We start from the raw sequence: 20,528 nt of genomic DNA, 5'->3' as shown, positions 1-20,528 counted from the left end.
TTGTGACCAAGAGACCCTTCTCCGGCCCTCCCTCCTTTCGCTTCTTTCTTTTCTTTCATCTGTGGGTTGTGGATTTTCATCTTTTCAGGTGTCTGCCCGCTGTCGTCACTACAATTAACCTTCATATATTTGTATGTATATATCAACCTATACATACAATTTCCAAACCATCACTCCATCTCACATAAACACTCACTTCCCAAAGCGTCGTTTCTTCCTCCGATCTCCTGAACGAATTAAATTCTAGGGTTTATCCCATAATCGCCAATAAACTACTTGTCAAAGATCTGTAAAATTATTAGATCTCAATTCATTTTCCGTTGTAATTCCAAATTAAACCGGGCCGTTTGATTCGTGTATATAGGGAAGGAAGAATTTTGTTTGTCTTTGTTTCCCTTTAAATTAGGGTTTGTTTGATGATTGAGAGAGCGTTGGAAGATCTGGAGATATCGGTGGATTTTGATTGGAGTGTTTTATAAATATGGAGTTAGATTTTAACAGTGACGTGGCGTGTCTCGATGCCGACTTGTTGCAGCTGCCAGAGGTGGCTCCTTTGGCTATCAAAGATAACCCTTGTGTCGCCGAGAAGCTTTTCGACCAATGGCTTTCGCTTCCTGACACCGGTTCATTGGTATATTTATATGCATGGCTCAACGATTTAGATTTTTATTGCCTGCCCTGTTGTGAAAGATTGAATTGCATAATTTGTAATCAGCTGCATTTATTTTTGTGTAAATATAAGTGTTGTTTTGTCGCCTGGTTCATTCATTTAGGCTGCTAGTGAATTGGATGTGAATTTAGTGCGTTATGTATGGAGAGCATGAATTGTTAAAACTAGCATTGTAATTGGGCCGTAAAGGAATGTGTGAGAATTGTAAAATGGAAGGAAAAGGTAATGATATCTGTTGATGTTGAGATTGAGGGTGTCATGTGGATATAATTAGCAATCCTTTGGATAATTCAGGCCAGGATGGTATTCTTAGGTTTATTACAATTAATGAAGCTACTGGTCAGTATCGCGTAATGGCAACGGACCAGAGGAAATGGCAGCATGTGTTAATGTGACCACGGTGAAGCTATTTGTCAGTATTGCTTAATGGCAATGGGCCAGAGGAGATGGCAATATGTGTTAATTCGACAAAAATGAGCTTTAGATAGGCAAAGAATTGAAGAATTTAATGTTTAACGGTGCTGAATTAGGTTAAAAAATGAGCTGGGTTGATTCCTAAGAAGTTTGTGTTGACTTAAGCATAGTTGTCGTTGAAGTCCAATCTTGACCGAATTCCATGTTTCTTAATATTAATGTTTAATGAAGCTCTTCAAAAAATGCCTCTTAAATTAGCACTGTGTGGTGAAAGGAGCCCTACTTTATATTGAACAATGCATTATCAGGTGAAATATCGGTGCCTTTTGGGTGTCAACGGATGCTGCTGAGCCATAGTGTATTCTTTGACATGCATGAGTACAGGAATTCTTATCAGGAGACACACCTCATTGATTCTTGACTTGATAACCTTTTCCATAGTATAGAATTACTTCCATTTGGATACCATTTCAGCTCACAGTTGGCGTAAGGGCTACCCAGATCCTGTGTAATTTGTTGCTACTATTAGCTTTATGTCTGAATATATATATTTGGTTACTTTTTTCTGCAAAAAGTGTGAAATGTATGGTTTTTACTGTTATTTCATTATCAATTTTCTCTGTAGCTTTCTTAAAGCAGTGCAAGTTGCTTTTGTCAAAAATTTCTTATTCATTCTTCACCTTTTGAAGCAGAAGCTTTGTTTATTGATTTTGTTACCTGAAATTATTTATTCTTATATTTCGAGTGTTTAGCACATGCATACGAAACAAAACATCTTTTTTTGTAAGTGCAGGTCAAATCTTTAATTAATAATGCCAAGGGAGGTGGTCCTTTAAATGTTTCTGGAACATCTTCTAACACAAGTTCTGCTGCCAGTAATTCATTGCCTTCCATGTTTCCTGCCGGCAGCACGCCTCCACTTTCTCCAAGAAGTTCATCTGGTTCCCCTCGAACCACCAAGCAACAAAGGGCAGGCCCCTCTGTATTGGGTTCTCCTTTAAAATTAGTGAATGAACCAGTTAAAGAGCTTATACCTCAGGTTGGATAGCCTTGGCACTCCTTTTCTTAAAACATCATGGATGCTGATAAGCATTGTCGTTTATTGGTTTCTCTTTGTTAATTTTCTGGAATGACTGCAGTTTTACTTTCAAAACGGCCGTCCACCTCCAAATGAGATGAAAGAGCGGTGTTTGTTTAGGATCAATCAGTTCTTTTATGGCCACATGGATGGATTACAAATGCATGGTACGATCAAGAATAGTATGTAGTAATGGCGTGATATTCAGCTTTTATGATTTAGAAAATATAGTTTGCAGTAATAGCATTATATTCAACTTTTATGATTTAGAAACCATATCTTGTAGTAATAGTATGTTATCCAACTTTCAGTTACTCTAAGGTGTGTCATAAGTGACAATGTATAGAATTTAGAGATTTTTCATAAAAATTTCTTTTCACTGACATTCCTTGTAATCAATTGTCAGAATTTAAACCTGTGACAAAGGAAATTTGCAAGCTGCCATCATTCTTCTCCAGTGCACTTTTCAGAAAGATGGATCTTGATGGTACAGGGATCATTACCAGGTACAGCTCTGTAACTAAGAAACTTCCTATATAGTCCAGTGTAGACCATACTATTTGTTAGTTTCAGACATCCATCATTTTGGACATTCCTTCTGCAATGTTGCATGTAAATCTTGCTTAATCTTGCTTCTTTTCTTCATTGTCTTTTGGTACCATTCTTCTTGATTCTATATCTATCTTCTAGAAGCTTTCTTGGGATGAATGGGTTAATGTTGCTCTTAGACCTATGTTTATGCATGTCATTATGGAGGAAAAGATGGAGAGAGCCTTTTCTTGGACGTGATAAGTATTGCATATTTTCTGCCTCGAATATGGGCAATATCCTTGCTTGGTTTATTACGTCTAATGGGATGCTTGCTTATGCGGAGAATTTGGTGGGAAAAAAAACCTGGGAGACTTCATATGGTGCGATGAATCTCATTGTTTTTTGGCGCCTTTTTGGCCTTGTCTGAGAAGTTCTATGGTCTGGAAGAAGTTCACCCAACATGATGATGTGCCAATTTTCAACTGCCTAGTGTTTGTTAAATTTTGGGTGGCAAAGCAAGTCATCCTTTGACATTGTTTTTTGTTACTAGACTTCTAGGCATTTATCATCACTAAAACTTAACAAGCTTGTCTCATGTGTTAGACTGTTTGTGCCTATCATGCTTGTCAGCTGATTGGCATTGATTATGATTTTGCTGTTTGATTTGTATGGATGGTAGGATCTTTTGAGCACCACATTATGCTTGTGGGAGCTCTTGAAGGAGCAAATATGTTATTGCTAGTGCTGGCAGTAATGCTGTTTGTATGGTTTCTGCTCCTTTTGTTCTAAACATTTTGAGAACCTGTGAAAGGAATTGAGTAGGAATGTTAGACAAGGCAGTCTAAAGGACCTGTTCTGCCTGAACTGCGGGATGTTTTAGTTGCAGGCCTCTCCTCCACTAAGTCTTCAACTTCTGAGACTCTTGAATTTACGTCAAACATCATAAACAAGTACCCTTCTCCTTGGCACTGTGCATTTTGCATTCCTACGAAGTGTACTATTGGATCATACTGTCTACCCATTGTAATTGGCCATTGCTAACAAAAAGAAAATGGAGAAACAAGTTCAAACTTAACATTTATTAGACAGGGCTGTTCTTCTTTTGTGTCCTTTGGTATATCTTTTTTCTTTTGGTGTTTTGTCATTTTTAAGGATTTCCCAGTCTTATATTCTTGGGTGCATGAAACTATTTGGGGTTTTATATGCCATACACAATGGCATCTTTTGCATATCTATTGTTGTGCAGGTGCATGAAATTATTTGAGGTTTTATATGCCATACAGAGAATGGTATCTTTTACCTAATTGTTGTGCCTGGATTTGGTCTGCCATCATACATGTTTTGGCCTTGGAGCTGTTTTATAGAAGTTATTTGAACTTAATTTGTTATTGTTTCTTGATTGCTGTCTCAGTTATATTCTGTCAATACCTTGTTTGACTAAGTCTGTTATGCACTTGTAGAGATGCGTTTGTTGACTACTGGGTAAACGGCAACATGTTGACAAAAGATATTGCTACGCAGATATTTATAATATTGAAACAGCCAGATTTCAGATACCTGACTCAGGTGCTCTTTGTATTATCTATGTTATTTTACTCTTTGGCTATGTTATTTTACTCTAGGGCGTGCTTTAATTTAAGTAGTAGCATTGAAATGCTCTAAGAATTTCTTTGACACTTACAACTGACTATGTTTGCGCGAAGATTACAAAGTGCCTTTGGAGTTGTTTTTAACTGGCTATGAATTTCACTTTAACAGGATGACTTCAAACCTCTACTTCGAGAACTTTTGGCAACTCATCCAGGCTTGGAGTTCTTACAGAGTACACCTGAATTTCAAGAGAGATATGGTATCTTTGAATTCTCTTGCTGGACTTTTATTTTTGTCTCTTTTACTAGTTTTCTTGATTTGCACGATGGAGTTCGATGCTTCACTTAGATTTAGGGTATTTAGGGTAAACAAATTCCAAATTTTGAGAAGTCTTGCATTATGAAATGGCTCAAAGTAAATGTCAAGGGACATACCTCATTTACTAACTCTAATGGAGGGGTATCTTGTGATTTCTTTGATAATCAATATGCAATTTTCCTGGCACTTAGCTGCAGTTTCTTCTCCATTTATTTTTGGGTTTTGAGTTCCTGAAGTGGGTTGTTTGTCGAAAATTATATTATGACACTGTTGGGAGTATTTTAAATTGCTCAAAAATCATCATGTGATAAATGAATCTGGGATTAGAAGATGAAACATATTCATAAGGTTGGTCCTTCAAAGAATGGCCCCCTTTCTTGTTTGGCTGGGTGCATGGTCTTCTTAACTTTCCTGTAATAGCCAAGTCATAAATGCAAATTTGTTTTTTTGGGGGGGAAGGGGAGGGGGTGGTAAGTAGGGTAAATTGTATGGTGGTTTCCGTGACTCCAGAACTTTTGACCTGACTGCTCTCAAACATCTGGCATTCCTGGCCCTTAAAGCGGCTTTATGGTTCTCCTTTTCCATTTTATATATATCTTCATACTTTCTTTTAATTCGATTGAATTGCGTTGTTTCATTGCATCGTAACGTTCAATTTTATTCCATTGGCCAGCTGAAACTGTAATATACAGAATATTTTACTACGTGAATAGATCGGGTAATGGTCGTCTTACCCTCAGGGAGCTTAAACGTTCGAACTTAATTGCTGCAATGCAACATGCTGACGAGGAGGAGGATATTAACAAGGTTTTGAGGTAAGTTCTGCACCTGACAAATTACCTTATTTGTTTGCTAGATCAATTGCTTATAAGCAATCTCATTCTAAATTGTAGTCCCTTTTCAATTTTCATTATTCAAGGAAAAAATGGATTCATTTTGCTTTTATTAGTGGAAGTGCTCCTGGTGAAATTTAGTATGTCATTCTATTGTCTTGTAAGCCCCTTTGATTTTTTTTTTTTCCAGGAATTTAACTCGAACAGTGTGTGTAAATAAGTTGCTGTTATTGTGGCATTAGTTATTTGTTAAAATGGTTCATTGATGAATAGTCCAACCTACAGCCCTGCTATATCCCTTCATTACCAGCTAACTTCCCCGTTTGGCAAATGAGTTTCTTGGGTGTTTGTCTAAAATTTTACTGTAGCTTAGTGTAGAAGTTGTAGGAAAAATTTTTTAAGTGTGTAAATTTTTGGATATTTTGAAGTGTGTAGTTTAAAAACTTTGAGAAGTTTTTTGAGATTACTGTAGCTATAAGTTGTTAAAAAACTTGTAGTAGACACACTTGGCCAAAAACTTGTTTGCCAAACGGGCTGATTATTTCATGGATGTTGTATTTACTATTTGAAACTACAAACATAAAGATTTTATCTTCCAATTTGGGGCAAAGCATTGTGCATTCATTAGGTGCTGCAGATTTACGAATTACATGCGGTTTTTGCATGCTTGTAGTATATGATCTGATACATTCTTCTCCGAGTTTTAAGATTTTTTTTGTTCTTTTTTTGGTTTTATTTTGTGCTTCAGGTACTTCTCGTATGAACACTTTTATGTGATTTATTGCAAGTTTTGGGAGCTGGACACAGATCATGATTTTTTAATTGATAAAGAGAACCTTATAAGATATGGCAACCATGCGCTTACCTACAGAATTGTCGATAGGATATTTTCTCAGGTAATAGTTATTAATGATCTATATTTGTTTTCAGGGTAATTGTACATGCTTGCTGACGAAATAGGCATGTTAAGCTTATTTAAGGCTGCTTCTGATTGTAATGTCCTTTTTGTTCCTAGGTGCCAAGAAAGTTCACCAGCAAGGTTGAAGGAAAGATGGGATACGAAGATTTCGTTTATTTCATATTGTCAGAGGAGGATAAATCATCTGAACCTAGTCTTGAATACTGGTACTGTTTTCCTAACAATACGAATGTTATAACTGCTTTGAAGTATTTGTTTTTCCTCAAGTTAGACACTTAGAATTATGTTACAATTTTATTTTCAAAAAAATACAGGGAGAAATATTAGACCTGGTTTTTGGAGCATCATATGGTAACTTTCATCTAGGAGGTTGTTGGTCGGTAGTGTGTTTATAGTGGTCATTGTGTTGTCATTCAAGAATGCAACCAGCTGATTTAGAAATTTCATTATTTTCATTTATTTTACTTAAGTTCATATGAATATGTCAAATAAAAGATGATAAGGTTTCTTTCGTCTTAGAATAGGGTTTTGTTAGTAAAATAACTTTTTTATCAAAATTATTAGAGGATCTTATTACTTGCAGCAACTGAAATTTGATATATAATTGATTCTATTGTGCACATTTTTTCCCCCTTTCTCCTTTCCTGATCAGGTTTAAATGCATAGATTTGGATGGGAATGGGGTTATAACAAGGAATGAACTGCAATTCTTCTACGAGGAGCAGTTGCATAGAATGGAATGCATGGCCCAGGAGCCTGTACTTTTTGAGGATATTTTATGCCAGATGGTTGACATGATAAGTCCAGAGGTTAGCTTCTTTATAACATCACCGAATCTTTCTCAATTCTGTTTTCTGTGCCAAGTTTTGGTTCTCCTTGTGGTTTTGCTGTCGGTTTAATTGTGGGGGGCACATATAGTTATAACACCAGATTTTCTTCTCCTGTGTTAGTTAGCAATTGCTAGTTAATGCCTTTGGGACTTTCGTTTCTTTTTTAATTTGCAAAGAGAATCTCCTTATGTTGAGGCTTGTATTTTCTTGCTTAAAGCAATGTGAAAGCATTGCAACAGACCATATTCCAATTTCGTTTTTCCTTTCTAATCTTTGATTTTGTAGAAAGATGATGTTGTCAGTTTTAGGGTTTGTTCCTATTTCTGAAACTAGATTTTTATTTTAATGGTCCTAGTGCATCAAAGAATGTGCTCTCAAGGATGGTATCCTGTCCATATTGTCCTACAAGGTTTTAAAGTTTTTAAAACTGATATCATAGACTCATTTTGGCCACTGCTAATTTCATATGCAACAATAAATTGTAAAGTTGGATTGTCTTGCAGAATGAAAGCTACTTTACATTACGTGACCTGAAAGGAAGCAGGCTGTCAGGCAGTGTATTCAATATCCTTTTCAACCTCAATAAGTTCATGGCATTTGAGACCCGTGATCCTTTTCTAATCCGTCAGGTAGTTCAGTCATTTGGTTTGCTCATAGTCAAGCAAAAGCTCCAGTATACCTGGGACTTTGTTGCAATTTGAGATATGCATAATATAATTAATGTGATAATTTTGGGATGCACATTATGTAATGTGATAATTGCCACCTTTATTCTTCCTTTATGTTAACAGGAGCGTGAGAACCCAACATTGACAGAGTGGGATCGTTTTGCCCACCGAGAATATATTAGGCTCTCAATGGAGGAAGATGCGGAGGATGCCTCTAATGGAAGTGCAGATGTTTGGGATGAATCGCTTGAGGCTCCATTTTGAGTTTCAGTGGGTAAGATGCATTATGATATGCTGATTGATATGGCATTAGCAAAGCATGATATACTAGAATGAACAGTGATGGATTCAAGTCAGTTGCCAGCATGCTGCATTATTATGATATACTGATTTATATAGCATTGACTAAGCATGATATGCTTAAAATAAATAGTGGTGGATTCAATCCAGTTCACCCCCATGACATTGTATATTTTGTTTCAAGTACTATGTGCAAAACAATATAGTGACGAGACTTGATAAAAGCCTTTTTTGTGAGGTCCATTTTTCCTTGTCGGTTTTTTTTTTTTGGGGGGAGGGGGGGGGGGGCGGGTTTGAGAGATTGAGAGATTTGTGCTTAATGTCATGCCTAAGTAGAGTGTAAGAAATTGAGAGATTTGTGCTTCATCGTAATAGTGGCTGGCAGTTGAATTTTTATGGAGGCAGCAGTAGGGCATTAATTGATTCGCCGTGTGAAAAGTAGTTGTACTGTGTTGATTAGGCACAGCAGGAACTCGTTCAAGTACTAAGTATTAAGGGCATAGTGAAAGGACAGATGAACTGTGCCTTAATATCCAACTTTTTTGAAGTATACTTGGTGCTTGGTTATTATTTGAATATCAACCAACTAGCTCTAACAGTTGATACAGATAATAAGTATTTGCACCAAATGTTTAATTGCAAAACTGTGGGCACTATTTTGAATATTCAGTGCTTGGAAAGAACAAATGCAGATGCGAAAATCACATGATATATGACTATGGATTTTTCTTGTAATTTCAGGTGTCTGTACTGAATTCTTTCATTACAAGCTTGCTATCCAGCTGATACCAGTTGATTTGCAGGCAGATCTTCGGGAGAAAACCAGCATTGCTGTTCAAAATGTCCAAAGATCTTTCTGATGCAGCCAGAAGGAAATGTTCATTTGATCTGATGGTGACGAGCTTGCCAAGCTGAGGAATTGCGAAAATTTCCTTGTTAGGTGGAAGTCCCCGGTTAGAATGTTAGGACACTTGGGGAGGTAGGCCCACTTGGAAATTAGGTGATAACCGAAAAAGCTTTGCGTTAAGTTATTATCTCTGGTCTTTTCTCTTATTAGTTGTAAGGCAAATATTTTGAATAATTGTTCTCTAGTGCCAAACTCCAGTCCTTCACTCAATACTTCTTTTCAAGTTGTAGTGTGGTCAGAACTCAGGTTACGTATCTCGTGCTGATCCTTTTTGTCTTTTAAATTTTCTAAGATTTTGAGTCTGTAGCGGTTTTTGTTAGTTTTGTGCCGTGGATTTTGTGTAATGATGATGTTGTTGTTCGCTTACTTTGATTGAACTATTGCTGTTCTTTCTGATGGATGTGAATATAAATTCATTTGTTACGGGTGCTGTGCCAGACTAACAGATGGGATGGATCGTAGAAAATTACTCGGGAATCAAATTATGGAGAGTATGAAAATCGTAGCGACTTAAATGATAATAATAATGTATGTAATGTAGCATCTCTGAATTCTTATCTCGAGACCATTGAATCAGGGCAATTTGTTGTTATCACCTCAGTCAATGCTCAGCCAAGTTTAAAGTGTCAACGGTTAGAACATGAAGCACCCCTGCTCTCTACCATCTGATCTAGCGGCCCCGTCAATCAGTCACTGCTACGCAATTTTCATTAAACCAAATAGAGTCTCGGTTTGTTTGGATTGCAAGATTTTTTAATAAAAATTTCAGATTTTGTTTTGCTTGCATTATTAACACAATTTTCAATTATTTTTTATCTCATATATATCACATCACAAAAAGTGCTACAATAATTATTTCAAGTAACTTCTTTTCCAAGCAAACCGGGTGTCAAAACATAATAATCTCAGACCTTCAGTTTTAGTCGCTGAATCAATGCTTGTCACTTATTTGCATAAATGTTTAAGATGATTGAAATATAACTAACTCTAGTATTCTACTTTGTATTTAAAACTTGTATCTCATTCTTACTTCGTAACTTAAAATTTTATTTTAAACACTTTACACCATAATCTTTCAAATTTATCCACTTTAATTGTAATCAACAACAACATTTATACGTTGGAGAATGTTAATAAAAATTGACTGAGAATTTTAGGTTGGAGAATGTTACACGTACCACCATAAATGCTATCGGCCCCAGCCCATGGTTCTAAAATCGTAGTTGACGGGTTTTAGGCCCATAGTCAGGGTAGAAATGTAATTTGAGAAGGAAGTTATGATCTCAGACTGGTCGTAAAGCAAAGGGTGAGCTTGTCCGTACTCTATTAGTACGTCTGGGTACTTTTTCCACTTTCAAGTCAAAGACTAATTAGAAGGGCAACCCTAGAGGCAGTAGTAAATCGGTCGGCGTCATCGATTTCCGGCAGCCGGTGGAGATGAAGGTGGTGGCTCTAGTGAGTGGCGGCAAAGATAGCTGCTATGCCATGATGAAATGCCTCGCATATGGTCATGAGGTCCACAGCATTCGCCTTCTCTCTTTTCTCCATCCTTTTTTTTCTCTCTTTTATATGCTACATGCACCTGAATTATTAAAAAGAGGTGGATATTAATTGGTGACAATCAGATTGTTGCGTTGGCAAACTTACTGCCGTCTGATGATGCGGAGGACGAGCTCGATAGCTACATGTATCAAACTGTAAGACGTTTTTCGTAGAAATGATTTTAATCAGTTGTTTACATATTTGTTCTTAGAATTTACCCTTTTTATCTCAACGTAAGACATATGAAACTAAGTCAAGATGCGGCTAAACATTATGCTTTGCAATTGTGGTGTAATTTCCTGCTTGGCAAATGTTTGCATAGAAAAAAAATGTCATTTGCTTTTGACAGTAGTTTGTTTATTTACTGGGGAGAATTTCGTGTACTAGGAAGTATAAATGTGTGATCGAACTGTGGGATATTGAATTAGTGAAAAATAGTTTAACAAGTGCTGCTATGGTGGACAATTTGCTGAAATTGATTTGTTGCTTTTTAAAGCGTCTTTGAGTGGTAACTAAATATGATTGTGCAGTCTTGCTAGTAATTTATTTTATTTTATTTTTGGGATTGGTTTTTTGTTCCACACTGACCATTACACTATGCAATGAGTTTCGTCCTTTCGTTTTCCTTTTCTTTCTGGGGTAGGGGGTGGAGACAGAGTGGGATTTGAGATGAGGATGGTTTTATCACTAATTTATAAAATGTGATCAAGAGGAAAAGATTTTCCTTAGAAAACTGATCGATACAAACAAGTAGTAGATCTCTTGATATTTAATTATTTTCTTCATCATGACATATTAAACAATAGATATTAGAATTCATTTTCCTGATTTAATTTGCAGGTTGGGCACCAGATAGTCGTTAGCTATGCAAAATGCATGGGTCTTCCATTATTTAGAAGGCGAATACAAGGATCCACAAGGCAAGCCGCTTAAATGGAAATTTCTTTTTGGGTATAAGCAATATCATGTTCGAGGAATATACAATCCTTTTAGGATTACATTAATTCTAAAGTTATCAATCTTTATTACGTTCACAGTTGTTTTTTTTTTTTTTTTTGTATTAGTACCCTTAGTTTTTCTTACTGTGTCAAAATATTTTCGAGTGTGATCATTTTTGCTATTGGTGAAGAAATTGGAGATTGATCATTTTAATTGGGAGTCATGTAAAACATTGATACCTTGGAATTTAATCTCTTTTTTCTAATTGAATGTTGGATTTCAGGCACCATGGCCTCACCTACAGTACCACACCTGGGGATGAGGTTGAGGATATGTTCATCTTGTTAAATGAAGTGAAACAACAGATACCCTCTGTTGCTGCTGTGTCTTCTGGTGCAATTGCATCTGATTATCAAAGACTGCGGGTCGAAAGTGTGTGTTCAAGGTTAGGACTTGTTTCTTTGGCATATTTATGGAAGCAAGACCAGTCATTACTCCTTGGAGACATGGTAATATGATTTTATCTATATTAAAGACAGATTTTTGGTATTTCTAGTTATCAACTCTAAATAATTTTGTATGTGTCCCCCAGATTAAAGCTGGAATTGTTGCCATCACAGTAAAGGTATAGTAGGTGCATTGATGTATTTCTATTCTATATTACTATTTGACTTTTTCTGCATACACTTTTTATTGTCTTCTGCATCAATATTCGAAGGAAACAAATGGTGGATGGTAGTAAAGTGACACAAGAAAGTATGTGCCTTTAGATGCGATATATATATAGGACACATTTACATAAATTTACGGTTTTCTTGAGGTGAAATTGAATCATTGTAGCTTTTACTTATCAGAAACGAATAATTTATACATTTAATTTTTGTAAAATTGGCACAGGTCCCTGTGCAAGCGTTTCTGCTATAATTCACTGTAACCTGACCTCTTGATTTTTCAGGTTGCAGCCATGGGTTTGGATCCTTCAAAACACTTGGGGAAAGAAATATCATGGTTGGAACCACATCTTCATAAGCTGAAAGAGTATGTCGGGTTAATTATGAGAAAATTTTTATTTATTGTACTTGAGATACAGGGGATATTAAATTGTTTTACCAACAAATCTGGCAGGCTATATGGACTTAATGTTTGTGGTGAAGGAGGAGAATATGAAACATTAACTCTTGATTGTCCCCTCTTTAAAGTGAGTGTACACTCTTCTTTTCGAACATGTCTTTACTGCTGTCCTATCTTACTGTATCCTTCTCTCATTACTTACGGAGTCGTAAGTTTTTTGATACTGATCTCTGGAACATCTAGTTTATACCCACTAAGTTGTTCAGTATAATTTACCAAATGCTTTTACCAAGTTTGTTCTGTACAGCTTTAGTTTCTTTGTCTTCGCCCCACCCATTTTTGTGGTTTTTTGTTTGTTGTTGTGGTGGTGGGGGGGGGGGGGGGGGGAGGGAAGACTTAAAATGTAGTTTGATGCAATGAACTTTTTTCAGAATGCCCACATTGTGCTAGATGAATTTCAAATTGTCTTGCATTCAAAAGATCCCATATGTCCCGTTGGCATCCTTCATCCTTTGGCATTCCACTTGGAGAAAAGAGCAGAAACTGTGCCCTTGGGCAAAAGTAACAAAAACGATGATGAATTTGATTTGGTATGTGAAGTCCAAGGAGATTGTCAACAAAGATGTGAAAACATTAGTATGTCTAATCATCCTGCCAGCAAATTTGTAGATGTTAATAGTCAGGAACTCCAGATTTCAAGAACCAAAATGGATAATACTTTTTCTATCTCATGCTGGTTGCAAGATTCATCTAAAACTTCAGGAGGTTAGTATATGTATTTACAGTACAAGCTTAAGAATTGCATCAAAACAGTTTTACACGTCTAATACTTCTTTTTAAATTTAAATTTGACAGATCTGCAGGCAGATTTGGAGTATGTTCTCATGAAAATCGAATTGCAACTTGCTGAATGTTGTTACTCCTGGGAGAATGTACTTTATATTCATCTTTACATTGCTGATATGAATAAATTTGCAGTTGCAAATGAAACATACATCAGATTCATTACTCAAGATAAGTGTCGTTTTGGTGTACCATCACGCTCCACAGTTGAGCTTCCTCTATCACAAGTTGGTTTAGGGATGGCATATATTGAAGTGTTGGTTGCCAATGATGAAACTAAAAGAGTTTTGCACGTGCAGAGTATATCTGACTGGGCTCCTAGTTGCATTGGTCCTTATAGTCAGGTTATAAAACTAATCTTTTCTTTTCAATTACCTTGGTTGTCACATTTTCTGCTTTCTCCTTTAAGTATATAAAATTGGCACTTTGTAGTACTTCGGATTTGGGTGCTTGGTTCTGTTCTGTTTGAGCCCACCTTTTGCCTACTGATCAATTTCTTTTTTGTTAGACTTTTCTCAGTACCATATGCAGAATGAGAAGAATATGTATGAGAGCTTGTACTAAGAAATCCTGTATTTGTTTAGGCTTCTAGTGCTGTATGCTTCGAATAATAGATTAAACTACCTTATTAAAAAAAAATGCAGTTGTTTAGTAACTTCAGTTTACAATAGCATAGGCAATGCATTATGTCAATCGTATAGAGTATGTCTGGTCAAAGAATTAATAATTAGAAAGTTCAATTGGCTTATTATTTTAATCATATTGAACAATTTGACCTATGAATTTACTGGTTTTGATGTGTCTTATAGCCATTTTATGTCATTGAGAAGTTGTCTGTTAAGTTACACTAAAGTTCATGTGCTGAATTCAGTTTAGTGTTTATGTCCAGTTATAGCGTCATGTTAGAGAGTGCGAGTTTAATTATGTCAGCGTGCAAAGTTAGATTGCATAACCAGTTGGCTTTAATAATGCTTAACTTAAGCCATGAAGTGACAAGCGTACATTTTCCCCTTTGCCAGGCAACGCTGCACAAGGATATTCTCTACATGGCAGGTCAATTGGGTCTTGACCCACCAACGATGCTGCTTTCTAGTGGAGGTCCTACAGTTGAGCTCAAGCAAGCATTGGAAAATAGTGAAGCAATAGCAAAATGCTTTAACTGTTCAATAGCTACATCCGCTATTCTATTTGTCATATACTGCTCAGCTTCAATGAATGAATCTGACCGAATTGCCCTTGAGAAGACAAACTTATTTATTAAGGAAATGAAGTTAAATGATTCTGACAATCGATGCTCATCTGACGTGTTTGATCCTATTTTTTTATATGTTCTGGTTCCAGATCTGCCAAAAAGGTGCTATTTATTTTCTTTCCCTTTATAATTACTACAAAGCTTGTTGAGTATTGGAGACAACTTTTCTTTGCATGTTTTTATTAGTTGGAAGCAGATGTTTTTAATAGCTGAGAGGGGATGTAGGGGTATTTTAATCTGTTGAGAAGGGTTGAGGAGGGGAATGGGATAAAATTATGTATAGATATGACAATAATGATGCACATATCGGTACTTCGTATCACAAAAGGAGAGAACTATAAAAGTAAATGAAACACTACAATGCAGTCTCTTTCTGTTGCTTGTTCGACTGTTTCTGTCCATTAATAAGAATGACATCTATCCATTGAATTAGGTATGTTACAAGTGAATATTTGCATCAAGAAATGAATCTAAGTTCTCAGATGACTTGGCCGTGGCATCTAATGAAAGCTTTCCTAATTAATAGCTATATCTCCTTCTGACAATTGCTTCAGCCAACATAAACAATTTTTTATCCTAAGAAAGGCATTATTTCTTCTATGCAGGGCTCTTGTAGAAGTAAAGCCTGTGCTTTATGTGCTGGGCAATAAAGGAACTCTTAATAACAAGGCTGGTGAAGTTAGTTATGTGGCACAAGATTATTGTGGTTTCCAGCATGAAAACTGGCATGATGAATGCCTGCAGAAATGTGTTGTGCCTGGGAGACTTTGTGCTGCCGTCTTATCCGTGACACAAGATATTGTGGGAAAGATCTGTTCCAAGTTCCTTCTTCAAGATAGTGCAGGCTGTAATACCCTTATTGAGAACCAGATTGAGGGAATAGCAAAATTTTGTGTTTATCTTCTGGATGCGTTTCTATTAGAGAACCGTTTCTCTTGGGATGATGTCACGGTAAGATACTTTTGCATTAACAAAGTAACAATCTTCAATTTAGAGATTTTCCTTGGATTGGCACTAATCACTTGCATCTTTACCGTGATTTTCTGCATGCGGCGTCAAATTGCAGATTGTCTAACCATCCGTTTCTTTTTGCAGACTTTCAGGCTCTATTTTGCAACAAGGCTTCACATCTCTCATGCAGAATTGTTATTAATTTTTACCAGGGTATTCAATGAATTCGCTGAGCAAAACCCAAAAAGAAGGACCACCACTGACCCCATATTCAACCTTGTTCCAGTCTTGGGTGCTGGGCGGTCTGCAAATTCCGTGGATGGTGGTTTACTCAGTTGTGAAGTTTTTGCTAGAAAATTGTAGCTTTAATTGTATAGGGGACGGATTCGGTAGTTTTTTCAATCCGCAATGGGGGAAATGCGGTGTTGTAAATTTATTATAGAATCTTTTTACACTATTTTTATGTATAAATCATTTCGAAGTACCCGGGCGGCTTGTGGAGAAATTGTTAGTATTTTGTTTATTCTCTGATGGTTTCCCATTTCTTATTCGCAGCATACTTGCAATGTAAAATCTCGTATCACATCCTCAATAAGCCGCAGAGAGGTGGGGAAGGTTGTTCTGCAGGATGAGGGAGGCTGGAAGCTCAAATCTTAGAGTGGTGGGGTAGGTTATGTACTGAAACTCGCTCAGTTAAAGAAACACGACATCGCATCCGTACATTAGTTATGGGAAGCAAAGGCTTCCTTAAATTCATGCCAGCAAGTACCAGCTCTATGGTTGGACACTTGCAGACGCAAATACGTGGTACGCACCATATTCAAGACTCTCTGGAAATTTAAAGCACTTGTGTTTTATCATCTATGATCAAAGACCTTGGCGGCAAAATTAGATATCATAAAGCAGCAACTTCCCCCATTTTGTTTTGCCTTTGGCGGCTACAGAGATGACATTTTTAGGGTTGAGAGAAGTGAAAAAGTAAGCCCAGTGTTTTGGTTTTTTTTTTTTTGTCCTTTTGGATTAGTGCTTTTCTTCTTTTTTTTTTTTTTTGAAGTATTGGTTAGTGCTTATGAATGTAAGTAGCTGAAAAATTTCTTAATGGCATTGCCAAAGGCTATGGTGACACAACAGCAAGAATTGCAACTTTGAGACCATGCCCACAAGGGTATCCTGCTTGAAGCTTTGCATGTGTATCTTACTCTGAAGAAGTATCCAACAAGCTTTGTCAGGCACAAACAATGCAGTGGTGGTTGATAAGTGGTGAGCGGCACGCCTCATGGTCATGGCCAGCCACCACAAAATAAAATAAAGCACCGCTATTTTACAGATGGGCCTGAAATAATCCTGACCCAGAAGGACTTACTAACTAAATTGAATACGAATAAGTTATCTTCAAGCCAAGGCGCTTTCTGTCAACTGCTTTGGTAATACTGTTCACCAGTAAAGCATTTTGATGGGTGGTGCATACTTTTATTCTTCTTCTTCTTGTTTTGTTTAAGTAGAAAGGGAGTATATATATATATATAGTAAATTTTATATACATTGATAGTGTATACATTACTACGTTATCACCGTTTAATTCATGATATGTGTGTAAAAATTGAATTTCATGTCATCGAAATCATAGTGACAAAAGGGTACATATGTAAATTGATTAGCCCCACGTGACTGTGAGTGTGAAGGATGCAAATGAAGCTTCGGTTTTGGTCATCAATGGCAAGGACAACATCCAGTTCCCGGAGTTGGAGAGTGTCTTTTTAACTGCCCATGCATTGCATCTTCCCTGTTCGGACTTCGGCTCACGTCCCGTCCCATATTTACATGCATCGTCATAGTGATAATAGTGGCAGCCAGGCTTTAGAAATCCTTCGATGCAGATATCTTAAAAAACCTTTGTCAGTATTGTTTCAGTTATATGAAAAGTTCTCTCTTTGAAGATTGTGTAAGAAATACAGTCTATTCCTACTAGAAATGTTTGTCTGTGTATTTTTTGTCGTATTAGTGGCAAAATCCCGACTCAATATTTCATGTAACTCATTGTCTGCCCTTTTGTACAGATGGGATCTTAGTCTTACTCATCGGAAATAGTCTTTATTAGCTACGCCTACGCCTACTGGGAAGCATAATAATTTCCACTCGATCTGTTGTTCCAATTTGGAGGCATGATGAGAAAGCCACACGCATGAGTTAGGGACAACAAATAGTGGAAAAGAACATCAGAAATAAAGGATAGTTGTTTGGATAGTGTATTATTTGAAATATTATTTGGAATAATTACTGTAGCACTTTTTGTGATGTGATGTATGTGAGATAAAAAGGTGGTTGGAAATATAAAAATGTGGGTTGAAAAATGTGTCTATGATGCAAGCGAAATATTATTTGGGATAATTGAGGTATCCAAAGCCACTATCAATTGGCCCTGTTTGTCAAGTGAGTTTTTTGGGTGTTTATCTAAAATTTTACTGTAATTTACTATAGAAATTTTTTAAAAAATTTGAAATGTGTAAATTTTTGAATATTTTGAAGTGTATAGTTTAAAATTTTTGAAAAATTTTTTAAAGTTACTGTAGCTTAAATTTTTAAAAAACTTGTAGCAGACAAACTTGGCAAAAAACTCAAGTGCCAAATAGATGGCCCGATTTGGCACTTGAGTTTTTTGCATATGTATATGTTCTAACCTTGTTGGATTATCATTTTTTCTCAAAAAATTTCTGCGTTTTTCATTTTTTTTAGTCACTTTTATATCTAACATACATTAAATAGCTATAATATATTTTTCTAAAAAATTTCAAATAATAATAATCTATACGGGATATATAATAGAGTTATTAACGTTCATGCGTTGCATCCTAATAAATAATGGTTTATTTAATAGGTCCCTTATGGGTACTCGTTCAAATATATTTCAGATATTAGATTCTTAAAAATATAAGATTAATTAGGAAAAATATATAAATGCAAGGGGATTAATTAGGAAAAATATATAAATGCAAGAGAAAGTAGTAAATGTTAGTATATATATACATGATAGGTTGGGTGAAATATAGGTGTGTTAATGAGTGCCCAATAAATAAAGATATTTATATTAATGGTAGTAATAACTAACGTATCATGAATTCAATAGTATAATCATTTTTTTTTCTTAGGAACTTTGCAGCATAATCTGGTATACCTGCTACGAGTGCTAAGCTTAGATGGGTTATCGATTTAATTAGGAAAATTGCACCACAAGAGATGCATTAATTATCACATAGTAGATCCACCAAAATCCGGAAATGATGGACTTCATTCATTCCAGTTAAAAGGTAAGACAGTCATGGAATGAAATTAAGAAGCAACAATGAGTGTATTTTGATAGCAAATTATTTACACAAATTTATCTGCTTGCATTACAAAATGGTACAATTTTTTTTAACCATCTTTTTATTTGCATACATCACATTAAAAAAAGTATTACAGTATTTTTTCAAAAAAAAATATTCTCAAATAATCTCCTACTTAAACCCTTATCTATTAACCCTTATCAAAAGACACACAAATTCTACTGAACAAAAACTACTTACCTCCCGTTTTGTCAGCGTTTTTAAACTTCTCAAACCATCTTCTAATAGTCTCCATTCTTCTCCATTGAAACAGCCTTTTCTCCCAAATGTTAATGCTGCTTTATATGGTTCCTCTATACCAAGTCATTGTTGCTCCCGTATGCATGACATGAAATTCATTCGGTAAATGTTTCTAATTCTTTAACCCAATCAAATCTTTTTCCTGGGTTTCCATGTTGTTGGCCGTTGCGAAGTTGTGGTCTTGAGATGGATTACTTTGAAACAGTTCTGCATTTGTTAGTTTATTGATTTTAACTTTACTGATTATCATGCTACCATGTTTCGTTGCATTATTTTCTTCTGGAGTTGGGGTTTATATATGGTCTGTTTTCCGATCCTACACCATGTAAGTAAAGCGCAGCATATCAACTTTGCATCACCTGGGGATAGCTACTTAAACATGATTACTCTGCCAGTTGGAGAAGGACCCGCAAGCAACACTTTGAATCTCCGGTGACGGCATGCTTTTCTAAAGAAAAAGGGTCAATTTTTCATATCTTAAGCGCCTTAGCCATGCATCTGTAGCCTATTGTTTTCTATACAACACTCGAAATTTGGCATTACATATATGGTAAGAGTAATCGTCTAGGAAAAAGTATTATTAGTACTTGCAAAATTTCCATTTAGTTTCTTCGTGAACTTATCTTAGACTGTTTATCTTTTTTTTTTAAAAAAAAAAAATTGGAAAAAGAGTTTGGTGGCCAGAAAAAGTACATAAATTGCTTTGTTGAATACAAAGGAAAGTGTCCGTGTGTGTAGAAATTTGGTTATTAAGCGTAATATTTATGTAATCCTTTCAATTAAAAAGATTTTTTTGACAAGTTATATACGCATCGAGCGTGTCTCAATAGCTAGTCCCAATAATAAGAGGAAGAAAAAAACCTAAAAAAGACAAACACAAGAGTTACATGTACAAAGAGAGTAGTAATAGTAAATTACGACATTATTAAGTGATAAACACATATATGAAAATCTCTCAAATCAAAGAGGTGATTTATCCTTTAATTTATTTCTATCGTTTAAATCGTATGTCACTTAGTATAGGATTTTCCTTCCTACTATTTGTAGAAAATTTTAGGAAACACGTTTTTAAAAAGTTTTAAATATGCAAGCACACCTTCTGTTTTGAGTTTGAAAAAAATAAATGGGCAATTACATATTACATCAAATGATTTTATTTTCACTTTTATTTTTCATTTGTAGAAAGAAGAGAACCGGAAGAATCCAAAACATTGAAATGGAAATGGTATAATTCAATCATTCCTTAAAT

At 35.7% G+C, this 20,528-nt stretch overlaps 2 protein-coding genes across 4 annotated transcripts; both read left to right on the top strand.

Moving 5' to 3' along the window:
- Positions 1-9: 9 nt before the first annotated feature.
- Positions 10-9,481, top strand: LOC113761223 (serine/threonine protein phosphatase 2A regulatory subunit B''beta-like). 2 transcript variants are annotated; one of them, XM_027304104.1, is made up of 13 exons: positions 10-631; positions 1,878-2,123; positions 2,224-2,329; positions 2,569-2,668; positions 4,154-4,259; positions 4,452-4,542; positions 5,275-5,416; positions 6,183-6,330; positions 6,450-6,559; positions 7,006-7,162; positions 7,687-7,812; positions 7,975-8,125; positions 8,955-9,481. In XM_027304104.1, the coding sequence occupies exons 1-12, from the start codon at positions 482-484 to the stop codon at positions 8,113-8,115; spliced, it is 1,623 nt and encodes a 540-aa protein (XP_027159905.1). In that variant the 5' UTR covers positions 10-481; the 3' UTR covers positions 8,116-8,125; positions 8,955-9,481. The 2 variants fall into 2 exon arrangements, with proteins under 2 accessions (XP_027159905.1, XP_027159904.1); XM_027304103.1 differs by having other exon boundaries at positions 11-631; positions 8,893-9,481.
- A 910-nt stretch (positions 9,482-10,391) lies between these two features.
- LOC113763681 (diphthine--ammonia ligase) lies at positions 10,392-16,183 on the top strand. Of its 2 annotated transcripts, none has more exons than XM_027307578.1 (12): positions 10,392-10,573; positions 10,684-10,755; positions 11,441-11,520; positions 11,823-12,048; positions 12,132-12,164; positions 12,495-12,577; positions 12,665-12,737; positions 13,042-13,375; positions 13,466-13,797; positions 14,473-14,807; positions 15,311-15,656; positions 15,801-16,183. In XM_027307578.1, exons 1-12 carry the CDS (start codon positions 10,496-10,498, stop codon positions 16,017-16,019), a joined length of 2,211 nt encoding a protein of 736 aa, XP_027163379.1. In that variant the 5' UTR covers positions 10,392-10,495; the 3' UTR covers positions 16,020-16,183. The 2 variants fall into 2 exon arrangements, with proteins under 2 accessions (XP_027163379.1, XP_027163378.1); XM_027307577.1 differs by having other exon boundaries at positions 13,018-13,375.
- The last annotated feature ends 4,345 nt before the right edge of the window (positions 16,184-20,528 follow it).

Source organism: Coffea eugenioides, chromosome 2 (genome assembly GCF_003713205.1).
Source record: "Coffea eugenioides isolate CCC68of chromosome 2, Ceug_1.0, whole genome shotgun sequence".
Taxonomy (NCBI): Eukaryota; Viridiplantae; Streptophyta; class Magnoliopsida; order Gentianales; family Rubiaceae; genus Coffea; species Coffea eugenioides.
The sequence above is the reverse complement of the archived record's forward strand: the minus strand, read 5'-3'. Positions and strand labels throughout refer to the sequence as shown.

Excerpts from the sequence above, each read along its gene's own strand:
- LOC113763681 (XM_027307577.1), top strand. The coding sequence starts at position 10,496 with ATGAAGGTGGTGGCTCTAGTGAGTGGCGGCAAAGATAGCTGCTATGCC. Across the intron at positions 12,049-12,131 it reads CATTACTCCTTGGAGACATG|ATTAAAGCTGGAATTGTTGC; the intron begins GTAATATGATTT and ends TGTGTCCCCCAG. Across the intron at positions 14,808-15,310 it reads GTTCCAGATCTGCCAAAAAG|GGCTCTTGTAGAAGTAAAGC; the intron begins GTGCTATTTATT and ends TCTTCTATGCAG.
- LOC113761223 (XM_027304104.1), top strand. The coding sequence starts at position 482 with ATGGAGTTAGATTTTAACAGTGACGTGGCGTGTCTCGATGCCGACTTG. Across the intron at positions 2,330-2,568 it reads GGATGGATTACAAATGCATG|AATTTAAACCTGTGACAAAG; the intron begins GTACGATCAAGA and ends ATCAATTGTCAG. Across the intron at positions 6,331-6,449 it reads TCGATAGGATATTTTCTCAG|GTGCCAAGAAAGTTCACCAG; the intron begins GTAATAGTTATT and ends TTTTGTTCCTAG.